The sequence below is a fragment of the Castor canadensis genome, chromosome 16, assembly GCF_047511655.1.
Source record: "Castor canadensis chromosome 16, mCasCan1.hap1v2, whole genome shotgun sequence".
Taxonomy (NCBI): Eukaryota; Metazoa; Chordata; class Mammalia; order Rodentia; family Castoridae; genus Castor; species Castor canadensis.
In genome coordinates, this window is record NC_133401.1 from 59,688,177 (window position 1) to 59,702,042 (window position 13,866).

General features: G+C 42.7%; 1 protein-coding gene across 2 annotated transcripts in view; it reads left to right on the forward strand.

The window, feature by feature from the left end:
- Slc36a2 (solute carrier family 36 member 2) overlaps positions 1-13,866 on the forward strand; it is a 35,686-nt gene that overhangs the window by 2,243 nt on the left and 19,577 nt on the right. For both annotated transcript variants that reach the window (XM_020151287.2, XM_074057164.1), the window contains exons 2-7: positions 1,152-1,242; positions 1,800-1,888; positions 2,435-2,530; positions 6,348-6,432; positions 11,144-11,362; positions 13,665-13,763. In XM_020151287.2, coding sequence (XP_020006876.2) covers positions 1,152-1,242; positions 1,800-1,888; positions 2,435-2,530; positions 6,348-6,432; positions 11,144-11,362; positions 13,665-13,763 — 679 coding nt within the window. The remainder of the gene's footprint in view (positions 1-1,151; positions 1,243-1,799; positions 1,889-2,434; positions 2,531-6,347; positions 6,433-11,143; positions 11,363-13,664; positions 13,764-13,866) is intronic.

Below are 13,866 nucleotides of genomic sequence, written 5' to 3' on the forward strand. Positions count from 1 at the left end.
TCCTGGAGACAAGAAACTCCATTCACAATCACACTGAGACATTTGAGAAAGGTAACATCTCCAAGAAAAACAGCCTGATAAGAAAAACATCAACACCATTACATTTATGGTCTCTACTATTGCTGGAGTTCTGTGAAGGAAGAAGAATGTTGTCTTTTTTTTTTTTTTTTTTTTTTTTTTTGTGAACTCCATGTGGCAGAACTAAACTCTCCAACAATACAAGAACACAATAAAGTTAAACCACACACAAAACAACAACAGAAAACCTCACCTAGCTGTAACCAGGTCCAGTACAAAAAGGTACAGAAGGAGGGTGGTTTTGTAATTTATCATTTGTAATTCCTGGAACTTTTTCCTCTGATAGTTTAAACTTTTTGGTCCTCTGGACTGATCTTCATGACTGCCTTAAAGAAAGAGTGAGAGGCTTTTTGGTTTTGGTTTTGTTGCAGGGCATGGTATTCCCCAGAGCTGATATCCCCAGCTGAAGGAACAAACGCCTCTGGAGCCCAGTCCCCAAATGACCCAAGTCACCTGACTGTTTATTCAGAAATCACAATGATTTCTTTTTCCTTCCTGCCCTTTTCCCTTTTCTTAGAGTTCAGTCCTGTTTCTGTTACTAGTTTATGGCATTAGGCTAGACACTGCCTCCTCTCAGAGACTCAGTTTCCTCAGTGATGAAATGGGGCTGTTCCTTTACTTACGCTACCAGGGTCTATCTCTGGGAGGCAGTTCAGCAGAAATAAAGAACTCTAAAGCCGCCATGGCTTCAAATCCCGGGTTCACACTATATTCTTGCACAAATCATTTTTTAAAAATTCTGTGTTCAGTTTCCCCATCTGCAAATTAAAGCTATTTGTACTACTTCATAGTCTTGACAAGAGGAGTGAATGAGATACAACATAAAGTACTTAGCAGAGTGTCTCATATCATATAGTGAGCACTGTAATAGCTGCTAAAACTGGGGCAGTTCTGGGCAAATTGGGATGGTCTGTCACCCTACTGGAAGACCAGATATACCAGGCAAGGCTACAGGGACTGAGAGATGGCCAAGAGTCCACCTGCCTAGTTTAACTCAGGTGCTGGTGTAGTGAGAGGAGCATCTGCTGAATCCCTTCATGTCCACACACTCACATCTTCTTCTTTTCCTTCAGAGGGTTCCAGACTTTGGTCCACCTGGTGAAAGGCAACATGGGCACAGGGATCCTGGGACTACCTCTGGCCGTGAAGAACGCGGGCATCCTGGTAAGAGGAATGGTAAAGGTGGGGCTGTTATGACTGGACTGTGGGAGGAGAAGAGATGCTCAAATTATTTAAACAGCTTGCCATGAGCATTCTCTCTGAGAGGCAACTGGTCCAGATTTGGACTCCAAGTTTGCCTCAGTTCTGCCTCAGGCACTAGCGACCTTAGCAAATCATTTGACCAATCTCTGAGCCTTAGTTTTCCCATTGCAGAATGCAAGGGGTGGACTGTGGCCAATTTTCCAATTATGCTGTATAGCACCTAGATGTCCTTGGGGATGCCTCAGAGGCCACCAGGAGGACTCATGGTCAAGTTTCTGGGTCTCCTACCCTCACCATAATACCTCATTAGAATTGCTTTTTGTACTGTGTTGGAATACTGCTTGAGATTGTATTTGAAATAATAGCTGTTTACTGCTAAAAATGGCTTGCAAACCAGTTTGCTAGCTAGGAGGTCCTTCATGGTACCTGCACTACCGAACCACTCCAAACATTGCTTTTCAAAAACCATTGTTTTCTATCTCTCTCTTGCCTCACCCCCACTGCCTCCCCTCCTGCAGATGGGCCCGCTCAGTTTGCTGGTGATGGGTTTCATCGCTTGCCACTGTATGCATATCCTGGTCAGGTGTGCCCGGCACTTCTGCCGCAGGTGAGGAAAACAGCATCCTTGAGCACATCTCAGAAACATCCTACACATAACGAAACATCTTACACATAATGAAAGTTGACTTCGTGTCCTCCATGAAAGCCAAGAAAAAGAGAAGAGCTTTCAGGGGTATAGAACTCTCATGTGGTTCATTAGGGTATCTCAATCAGACCATTGTTCTTACCTGGTTGGCTCACTATAAATTGGATGTAAATAACCCTTGCCTAACTCTGCCTCAGAGAATTGTCCTGAGCATCCCGTGGGGTCTGGGAGTGTGGAAACCACTGCACCCACACAAGGTGGGGATTATCATTCTCGCTCTGCAGTAACTACCTCACTTGGCAGATCTGGAAAAACAAAGCCCCATGGAATTATTGTCAGGTGTCAAAGCATGATCTAGAACTTAGATCTGTGCCTCAGTGTTCTTTACACTCTCTAGCTATGTGACCTTGCTCTAGCTCTCTTGATTTTTGAGTATATGATCTTAGGTTCAATTATTTCTTACAAGTGTGTGTGTGTGTGTGTGTGTGTGTGTGCTTTTTCCTGCAGGCTTAACAAGCCTTTTATGGACTATGGGCATACCGTGATGCATGGACTAGAAGCCAGCCCCAGCGCCTGGCTCCAGAACCACGCCCACTGGGGAAGGTATCTTGTTCTTGCTTTGTCAGAAGTAGGGAAGGACATAGGAGGAGAAAATGCGGCTAGCAAGGGTGCCTTCTTCCCTGGAAAGGTGGCTCATGTGGCTTGGAAGTCAGACTTTCCCAGAGAAGGAGTTCACATCCCTGATCCTGGTATACTTCTTGTATACCTCCAGTGATGATGGGGTGCTCGTTCCTTTATTAAGCAAGCTTTAGTGCTTGCCATTTTTTAATTAAATCTCACTTACCCAGTTGCTTCCAGGCCCTGGAAATGCCCTGGGAACAAGACAGACATCAAGGCTTTGTCCTCACACAATCCATAGTCCAGTGGGAAGGACAGCCATTAGACAGCTTAGAACACTTTTGCAATAATGTCTGGGATGGATATGATAAAGGAAATAAGTACTGGTTACTGCTTAGCAGATAGGGGCATGTCTGGGCTGGAATAGTCAGGAATAGAAGTCCTGAAGGATGGGGAATTAATTAATTAAGGGAAGAGAGGCAGGGACCAATCATGCTGTCTGTTTTAGACCCTCCTAAAGGTTTTGTGCTTTTCCTAAAGGTAACCAGGAATTCACGGGAGGATTTGAATGAGGGAAGTAATCATATTTGCATTGTTTAAAGATCTGTCTGGCTTCTGGGAAGAGAACAGATTGTAAGAGAGAAAGAGTAGTTTTTAGTCTGACCCATGAGGAAACTGTAGATAAAGTGTAGTCAGATAGCAATGGTGGCTGGGAACAAGCTGGTGGCAATGCTGATGAAGTAAAACCAATTCATGATTTAGTCATGAATTGGACCTTGGGGTTGAGAGAAAAGGGAAAAGTCAAGGTTGACTCAGATTTCTAATGACATCTATTTTGGGCAAGTTGGGTCTGAGGTGCTGAGGGATTTTCAGCAAAGCTATCTTGGGTGTATGTAGATTTGAACATATCACCATGCAAGACACACAAAACCAAAGTCATCAACCATGAAACCAGGAGCAGAAAAGGTCTCTCAGGAAGAAGTTGTACAGTGAAAAGAAAGAAAGACCAAGGACCCGTTCTTGAGTTGAACTCTTTCTGAAAATCCACCTTTTTGCTTTCAGAGTGACACAGACAAGTTAACATCTTTTGTATTCTGGTACTTAAATCTAAATCTACTCCGTTGTCTTTGTTTTCAGACCTGCCACCTCCCATCTGCCTTTTTTTTTTTTTGAGCACCATCTAGACTGTCAAAGGTCTCTCTTGAACTGTGATGCTCCAGACTACTACAGTACGTGCCATTCCCCTGCCATGTAATGTTGCCTACAGGAGATCCTGGGACTGGTGCTGCCTTGAGCCCAAAGCCCATACTCATATATGGAATTAGCAGTAAATTCAGCCTATGAACAGCCTAGGAAGGCTATGGGATGATTACTAGAACATTCCCAGTGATGTGACCCAAGAGGAGATTTTTGCCTGCCACGGCCCTGAAAATCCTTCTGCTCATTGTGGGGCATATAAGGAAACTTCTCCCACTCCATTTAGGGACTTTGTTCCCCTAATTATCTCATCTTCTATAACTTGAATTCCTTTACTATGGGCTCATCCTCTCAGCATTTAAATATGTTCATGTATCTCCATCTTAACAATAATAAAATTAATAACCAAAGATTTCTGGGCTTTACAGGATCCTATAAGATCTATCCTATCTTCAATTCATTCCTTCACAAAATAGCTGCTGGATACCTACTCTAGTGTGTCAGGAGGTACTTGAGGCAATGGATCCAAAATGCTGAACCAGATGGGCACCATCAAGATGGGCACCATCAGCCTAGCTTTGTGACAGCATCCCTCCTTTTGGCTTCACTTCCTGACATCCCATTTACATCCTTCCTGACACCTATTTTGCCCTTATCTCTAATTTTGTTGAAGAGAGAGTATAAGCCATAATAGGAAGGAACAAGGGGTTTTGCTGGTTGAGATAAGGATAGCTATACAGGGAGTTGACTCGCATTGATTTCCTGTGCTTGTGTGTTACCTTCTAGGTTAATTCTTTTTAATCTCACCTTTTCTCTGGTTCCTGGTCCCCTTCTCCTATTGGCCTCAGTTGCTTTTAAGGTATCTGCTTTAGTTTCTCTGCGTTAAGGGCAACAAATGCTAACTAATTTTTTAGGTGTCTTACCTATCCTTACCCCTCCCTTGTGTGCTAAAGCTTTTATCATGTGCTCAAAGTCCAATCCCCTTGTTGTGTTTGCCCTTGATCTAATGTCCACATATATGAGGGAGAACATACGATTTTTGGTCTTTTGGGCCAGGCTAACCTCACTCAGAATGATGTTCTCCAATTCCATCCATTTACCAGCGAATGATAACATTTCGTTCTTCTTCATGGCTGCATAAAATTCCATTGTGTATAGATACCACATTTTCTTAATCCATTCGTCAGTGGTGGGGCATCTTGGCTGTTTCCATAACTTGGCTATTGTGAATAGTTACTGCCCTTAATCTTGCTCGCCAGTGGACTCTGCACATGGCAGCTAGAGAAATCTGGCCTGTTTCCTCTGCTGAATGCTCTCTCCTCACTTCTTTTCCTCCTTCTCCCTCTGGTTCTTCTCTTTCTCCTCTTCCTCCTCCTGTTGCTGTTGCTGTCCTGTTAGCAGGACTGGGGATTGAACCCAGGGGGCCAAGCACTTTACCACTTGACTATGCCCCCAGCCTCCTCCTACTCCTCTTCCTCCTACTCCTCTTCCTCCTCCTCTTTCTCTTTCTCCTCCCTACCTCCCCCTCCTCCTTTTCTTTCTCTCTTCACCTTCTTCCTCTCCCTCCCCTTTCTCCTCTTCTCTCTTTTTCCCCCCTTGCCAGGTGTTGGTTTTTCTAAGGCTTTCTGTCTGCCTATAATTTGGATAAAACACCCTTCTTTCCGTCTCTTTTCCTTATGGTTTAAGGATTGTCATAATAAGAAGAGGAGGGAAGCTAATGGATAATTACTGGAAGTTAGACATTTATGGGGACTTTCCTCACCATAACAACTCTTGGTGTGGTAATCGCCTGCCATCTGTAGTACAGCCAATACAAATGGAAAATAAATGTGGTTAAGGGAGAGAAATAGATAAAGACGGTTGCGGGGTTCCTCAAACTAAATAGATGCACAATGAATAAATTTTATTTAATTGGCAAATCTGACAATATGCATGGACCTTCTTTTATATTTGTTTTTTATAACTTAAAAGAGAACTAATGTTGGTAGTTAGTCTGTGTAAATGAGGAAAATGTCGTAGCTAAATGACATGTTTCTTTAAGTATTTAAGAGTTGCCACATGGAATGGTTATTTTTTTGAGCATATATTAATTACACAAAACAATGGGCTTCATTATGACATAAAATGTCCTTTTTACCATGCCCTCTGATGCCAAATTATAATGCTAATTTCTGTCCATCTCACCCACTAGTCTACAAACCACTAGAGGAAAGCTACCATGCGTTATCTCTCTGTGTGACTTCAGTGTATAAAACTATTGTGAATGTTAGTGACAGCTAATAAACACATTGTGCTTACTGTCCCTCACAATCAGTCCCAGGGATAAGGACTGCTGCCCAGCCAGGTGGCGGAAGCCTTCTGGCCATAAGAATTTACCACTTGTGCTGAGAGTGTGTGGGTGTCCGAAAAGCACTTTTAAAGGAACTATTGTTACCTCGCTTCTCTCTGCCCCATTGTTGATTGTGCTGGAAGGACCCAGGACCCAGGATGCTGGTACAGGGCCACCACCCCCTAGAGACAGGGCATAATGTCAAGAAATGGAACTGAAAAGTCACTTCTTTTATAACAAGTTTCTCTCCCTCCCCCTCCTCTTGCTCCCTTCTAGGCACATTGTGAGTTTCTTCCTTATTGTCACCCAGCTGGGCTTCTGCTGTGTGTATATTGTGTTTCTGGCTGATAATTTAAAACAGGTACGATGTCCTAGAGAAGGCGGGAGGGGAAAGACAAGCAAAAGGAGGCACCTCTCCTGGTTTAAAAACTTCATCTCTGAGTCCTACAGCAACAGAAGAGAAACCAGATGTTATCAAAGAACCAAGTCTCCCAGCTCATACAGCTGCAGATTTCTGTGTGGTTGCTTTTGTCACAGTACCCTCTCTGCCCATGTCTTACCCCTGCACTCAGCACCAGTCTCTAAAATTCTGAAATGGGAGCACCCTTGGAATTTGTCAGTCCTCCTGCCCTGGAGCTTAAATCATATCTAATGCTTCAAAAATTGAAGGGATCTCTTTTGGATGAAACCTAATCTTCTCTTCTTTGCGACATCTTTATCCACCTCTGGCTACTTAACCGATGGCTTAATACTTGTTCCCAGGGAGTCTTTTTTATTTTTTGCGGTACTGGAGTTTGAACTCAGGGCCTACACCTTGAGCCACTCCACCAGCCCTTTTTTGTGATGGGTTTCTTCAAGATAGGGTCTCGCAAACTATTTGCCGGGTCTGGTTAAGAACTGAGATCCTCCTGATCTCTGCCTCCTGAGTAGCTGGGATTACAGGAGCCCCCAGCACCTGGCTCCAGGCAATCTTTGATCTAATCTTAGAATTATCTTGCAGCATTTTGAGGGAGGTAATACAGGTAATAACAGATGTTCTCTTTAGTCAATAAGCTCAAGAAAGCAAACCATTCCTTTTTTAGCCTGTTTCTTATTTTGTATAATCGTGTAATAGTTGTACAGGGGATACGTTGTGACGTTTACGTATGTGCTTTCAATATAGCTTAATTAGATTATCCCCTCCATCTAAGAAAGCCATTCTTTAGAGCTCTTTTTCTGCTTATGTGAATAATACCAGAAATATATAAATATGAAAAGAAGGATAAACCAGTAAGCATTCGGAGTTGGTTTTTATCATGTATTAGAAACAGTGTTTTTTCTTATTTAATTCTCTCTATGACCTTTTCAGAGTAGGTTCCATGGGCATTCCTTGCTTTGCAGATGACGGAACTGAGGTCATAAACTCTATAAAGTACATAAGGTCACAGACCCAAGATTAAAAGCCCAGGCCTTCTAACATCAGCACTCATTTTTAAACACTAAACACTTATCTAAACAAAACAAACAAAAATTATTTTTAATCCAACTATTCATGGTTATAATTTAATTTAACATTAATAGTGTTAGAGTTTGGACGTTGAATGTCCCCTCGAGACCCCTGTGTTAAATGCTTGGTCCCCAGGGTGGCACCATTGGGAGGTGGTGGATCCTTCAGGAGGTGATGCCTAGAGGGATGACTGCAGGTCATTGGGGTGTGCCCTTGCAGTCCGCTCCCTTCCTCCCTTTGCTTCCTGGCTGATGGTGTGAGTGATTTTACTCCACCACACACTACCGTCCTGGTGTGGCCCCCCCCCACCACAAATCCCTGCAGAGAGGCCAATGGATCATGGACTGGAGCTTCCAAAACTAAGGCAAAATAAACCTTTTGTTTTAAAAGTTAATTATCTCAGGTATTTCATTACAGTGGTGGAATGCTGATTACCACAACTAGGTACCATTTTGCAATGTCTTTACATTTTTAAATGATCATTTTATTTTTTTATTTTAATTTTTTTTTTTTGGTGGTGGTACTGAGTTGAACTCAGGGCCCTGTGTTGGCTAGAGAGGCACTCTACCATTTTAGCCACCTCCCCGCCCTTTTGACATTGGTTATTTTTGAGCTAGCATCTTGCTTTATGTCCAGGCAGGCCTAGAGTGAAATTCTCCTATTTATACTTCCCATGTAGCTAGGATGATAGGCCTGTACCACCCCATTGCAACCAATAGATTTAGATGGACCCATGAAGTCTCAAGAACTTTTTTTGCCTGGGCTGGCCTTGAACTACGGTCCTCTTGACCTCAGACTCCAAGTAGCAAAGATTACAGGCATGACCCACCATGTCCAGCTTAAGTGCTACTTTTAATAGCTTGATAATATTCTATCGTACATGTTGACCATAGCATAATCAATCTTCTATTGCTCCATATTTCCTTTGTTACCTTTTGTGGTAATTTTGGTGGTGGTGGTAGTGGGTTTTCTTTTTTTTCAATTTGGCTTGGTTTGATCTTGGCAGTCCTGGGGTTTGAACTCAGGGCCTCCCACTTGCTAAGCAAGTGTTCTACCACTTGAGCCATACTCCCAATCTGTTTTTAGAGAGGGTCTCATGCTTTTTCCCAGGATGGCCTCAGACTACAGTCCTCCTACCACTACCTCCTGAGTGGTTGGGTTTATAGAAGTATACCACCACACTCAACCCAGTGGTGAGAGGTTATTTTTTGGTGGTGTTTGTTTGTTTGCTTTGAGACAAGGTCTCAGTCTGTAGCCCAGACTGGCCTCAAATTCTTGATCCTTCTGCCTCTGCCTCCAAAGTGCTGGGATCACACAAAGACCACTCCTGCATGTTGTTTTTCTATTATAATCGGTTCCAGCAACACATAGTTTTTGTGTAAGCTTTGCTTCCTTAGTATAATTCTTAAAGTAAAATTACTGAGTCAGAGAGTTTGATAATTTTGAAAGCTCTTAAAATACATTGCCATATTGCTCTTGAGAAAGCGATCTGATACCTGCAGCACTTTACTCCCTGCATCTATTACTGCCTACATTTATTTATTATCAAGGCAAGCACCAGCTTGAGGGATTTACCAGCTGAGTACAGTGTGTTCTAGAAAACAGAAAGAAAATATCAACATGCGACTGAGGTACCAGCACAGCCTGGCACTAACAGAACCCCACCTTCAAGGAGCTTCCTTGTGCCTCACACAGCAACAGAAAGGCCACCTCCAGGTGGTGCATCTGAGCTGGGCATGGAAGGGCAGCTTGGAGGAAAAATGTCAGCCATGGTGGGAGAGTGGACGAGTGAAGACCTAAGACAAGAATGTATGGGGCTTGCTCAAGAGAAGCAACAGGATGGAGTTACAGGAGAAAATGTTGGTCATGCATGAGGAAGAGCACTGAAACTTGGGCAGGGCCCATTTGTGGAGGTCCTTGAATACCTGGCTAATCTTCCAGGTATTTTTCCTACTATCCTGAGAAATCATTCTTTAAAAAATGTTGCCAGGTGTGATGGTTCACTCCTGTAATCCCAACTGCTTGGGAGGCAGAGGCAGGAGGATCTTAAGTTTGAGGCCAGCCCCAGCAAAGTTAGTGAGACCCTGTCTCAAAAACAAAAGATAAACAAAAGAGCTGAAGGTGTAGCTCAAGTGGTAGAGCACTTGCCTAGAGACAAACATGGGACCCTGGGTTCAATCCCCACTAACCCCCATACACAAGCACACACCACACAAAAAAAGACATAATGAATCATATTTATGTATCTATGGTGTATACTCAAGTGAAAATGGGGATGTCAAAATAAAAGAATGTATACTCTGATTGCCATCTTATAAAATAAGAATGTGTATCATGTAATTTGTGCTATCATATATAGGAAATACAGAAACAAATATCTTGCAAGATGTTCCTATGACTATCCATGAGTACTAAAATTAACAATGCTTTTACCCCCTTTTTTGGTGGTACTAAGGTTTGAACTCAGGGCTCTGCACCTGCTAGGTAGGCACTTTACTGCCTGAGCCACACCTCCAGTCCTATACTTTCTTCTTGCTTAACTCTAGTTAAGTTAGAATTCTATTGCTTGCACAATTGCATTGCTTGCATTGGTTAGGACTATGTTGATTTCAAACTTAGTACCATTCAACTTTGCCAGGGGCATTTATACTGTGTGTGTGGAGAGAGGGGTCTTGTTTACTAAAATGGTTGGAGAATATTAATAGCTTTTGTTGGTTGGAGTTCATGGGCATTAAATGTTCTATAATAAATGGTCCAGTCTCCACAATGAAGGGTTCTCTCACTCAGAATGCTAGCATTTGTCCAATTAAGACAGAACTAACTCTGTGGGTCAGTCACAAAGCAGTTGGTGATGAGTTTTTTAGTGCTAAACCAAAAGAAACAGATTCTGGAGAAATTTAAGCAGAAAATAAGTCCAGTGGAAGAATCTTAGCTAGCATAAAATGTCAGAGACAGCTAAAAGGCAGGTCTCAGAAAAGAACAGGAAGCAAGCAGCTAGATGAGGTAGACAGTAGAACTAATGAGCAGTCCCCTCTGATCCATGGTCAGAGTTCATTGTTACCTACTTCTGGTTCTGTCTCTGTGTCACTTGGCTTGAGGTTCAGACTCAGATTCCTGGAGAGTCTGAGTGCTCTAGCTGAGGTCAAGGCTGGCCCTTTGGCTTTGCCGTAAGCTTGTGATTTTCAGCCCTTGCAAGCTACAATCAACGACAAGAGAGAATCCACCACAAATAAATGGAGGCTGGGTTGCCCAAAGCCCAGCCATAGCCACTATAAAGTCCATCATTTGTCATTAGATTCATTATTTGTGTAACCTTTGAGGAAGCATGATGCAGAGGGTTTAGGATACGAAGTTTTAGGGGCTGGCAGTGTGGCTCAAGTGATAGAGCACCCGCCTAGCAGGCGTGAGGCCCTGAGTTCAATCCTTAGTACCTAAATAAATAAAAAGAAGTTATAAATCCTCCCTATTCACTTGAGATCCGCCCCCAAACCCTTTGTGAGGGATTTTGATTATGGGCAAAGCACGGAGCTCACCATGTCATCAGAAGACTTATTCTCTCCTCTTCCTTTACCCACTCCTTCTTCAGGTGGTGGAAGCTGTTAATAGCACCACCAACCACTGCCATTACAACCAGACGGTGGTTCTGACGCCCACCATGGACTCGCGACTCTACATGCTCTCCTTCCTGCCCATCCTGGCACTGCTGGTCCTCGTCAGGAACCTCCGGGTCCTCACCATCTTCTCCCTGTTGGCCAACATCAGCATGCTGGTCAGCCTGGTCATCATCACCCAGTACATCGCCCAGGTTGGTACACACCACCCAGTGTGCCTCCAGGGGGCAAGGCCTTGTATCAATAGCACACAGACTTCTAGATATGGTGGGCCAACCCAGGAATGGTTCAGAGTGTTTATTACTCCAGCTTAGGGCCAACCTCAGTGTAACATTTCTTCCATCTCATTCTTCTGGATATTTCCTCATTCGTGTTGTTTCTCCAAACACCTGTTTGTATTGTCAAAATCTGGCTTTAAAAAAAAAAACCTAGGTTATTTGCAAGGAAACATTTTGACTGGTAAACCATTCCTATAAGGGTTGGCTAGCAGCAAAGGTAGGTTAAAAAGTCCGTTCTTATACACAGTCTTATATCCTCTAGCTACAGTTTCAGGGACCCAAAATTATCCCTAGGGAACACTGGAGAAAGAAAGAAAAAAAACCGTATATTTAGCCACAGAAGTATAAATAGAGAGTCTCAAAACCCATAAGCAAATCTACTACAATGTTAATGACATCTTTGACATTTGTTGCCTTATGGGTGTTGATTTTCTCTCAATTCCCTTACTGCTGGTTCGTTCTCATTTTTCTTTAATAGTAGACAACTGTATTAGTTTTTCATCACTATGACAAAATGCTTGAGAAAAACAACCTGAGAGAGGAATGACTTATTTTGGCTCACAGTTTCAGAGGTTTCAGTCCATGGTTGGCTGGCTCCAGTGCTATGGGCCTGAGAAGAGTCTGAAACATCAGGGCAGAAGGGCTTGGCGAAGGAAAGCTGCTCACTTCATGGTGGCCGGGAAGCAGACAGAAGGGGGCTGGGCATAAGATATACTCTTCACAGGCATCAGTTACCTGGGTCCTCCAACCAGGCCCCATTCCTAGTTTCTAGCATGTCCCAATAATGCTATTAAACTATGATTCCATCAGTGGATTAATCCATTGATGAGGTCAGAACTCTCAGGATCCAGTCACCCTCGGTGATTGGATCCATCAGCTGAGACCAAGTCTTCATCACATGAACTTTGGGGGAAACTTTATATCCATGCCATAATAAAAATTGAAGGTCCAGAATCCCCTTAGCACATCCAATAGCTTTCAGGTATTTTCTCTCTGAGAATGCACAAGAGAAAATAAGTTAATATGACATGGAAATTAGTAAAAATCATAAATTACCCAAACATTTTAGAATAACTACAGATCAGTTTTGTAATCTTTAGGAGTTATTAAGTATACACAATTGAATTCCCAAGGAGATAGCTATTTCTGATCTGTTTTTTGGACTATCCCAGACAGTGCCCAGGTTGAAAACTAATTCTGTAATTGTCTCACATTCTGGGTCACCTAGTCATAGAATATTTACTCTATATTTGCACATTCTCCTTCCCTTCAATTTATAGCTCATGAAGGAAAAAGGGACTTTCATATTTAGCTCCCTAGAATATTCTTTTTTTTTTTTTCACTGAGAGAATTGTTTTTTTTTTTTTATTTTTTGGGGTGTGCAGGTGCCTTTATTGTAATCTGACTTACATTCCTTCAGATATATCCCTAGGAGAGGAATTTCTGGATCATATGGCAGTTCTATTTTTAGTTAGTTTTTTTTTTCCTTTTTCTTTTATTATTCATATGTGCATACAAGGCTTGATTCATTTCTCCCCCCTGCCCCCACCCTCTCCCTTACCACCCATGCCGCCCCCTCCCTCTCCCCCCCCAATACCCAGCAGAAACTATTTTGCCCTTATTTCTAATTTTGTTGTAGAGAGAGTATAAGCAATAATAGGAAGGAACAAGGGTTTTTGCTGGTTGAGATAAGGATAGCTATACAGGGCATTGACTCACATTGATTTCCTGTGCATGGGTATTACCTTCTAGGTTAATTCTTCTTGAACTAACCTTTTCTCTAGTACCTGTTCCCCTTTTCCTATTGGCCTCAGTTGCTTTTAAGGTATCTGCTTTAGTTTTAGAATAGTCTATAACTATAGTAACAGTAATTTCCAGTACCCATGACCACTGTTCATTTAAATATAGTCTTAGATACTTTAGGCTGGCACTCATTTTTGATGTGTAAAGTTTTCTCTTAGAGGTTCCTGATAAACCAAGCCTGCTCTGTGAGATACTAATCCTCAATACTTTGATAATATCTCCATGTCTTTGTCCTCTGGCTCTTTGTGCTATGCAATGTTAAAATCAATATTGATCCTTGCTACTTCTTTCTGATTTCTGGACTTATTAGCATTCAATTCGTAAGAATCCAGGCCTCCTCTAAGAATACCTCTCTCTTAAAGGATCTCAAGTGTGGTTTGAGAGTGACTACCTCAGGTATTTCTCTCTCCTCTAGGAAATTCCAGATCCCAGCCAGTTGCCACTGGTAGCAAGCTGGAAGACCTACCCTCTCTTCTTTGGAACTGCTATTTTTTCATTTGAAAGCATCGGTGTGGTAAGGTTTGATGGGGGCGGCCTTTCTCTGGTGCTGTGAGCAGCCTTCTGAGAAGGAGCTGTGAGCTCTGGGTTTCTCTGTCCTCTTGGCCATTGCATTGGGC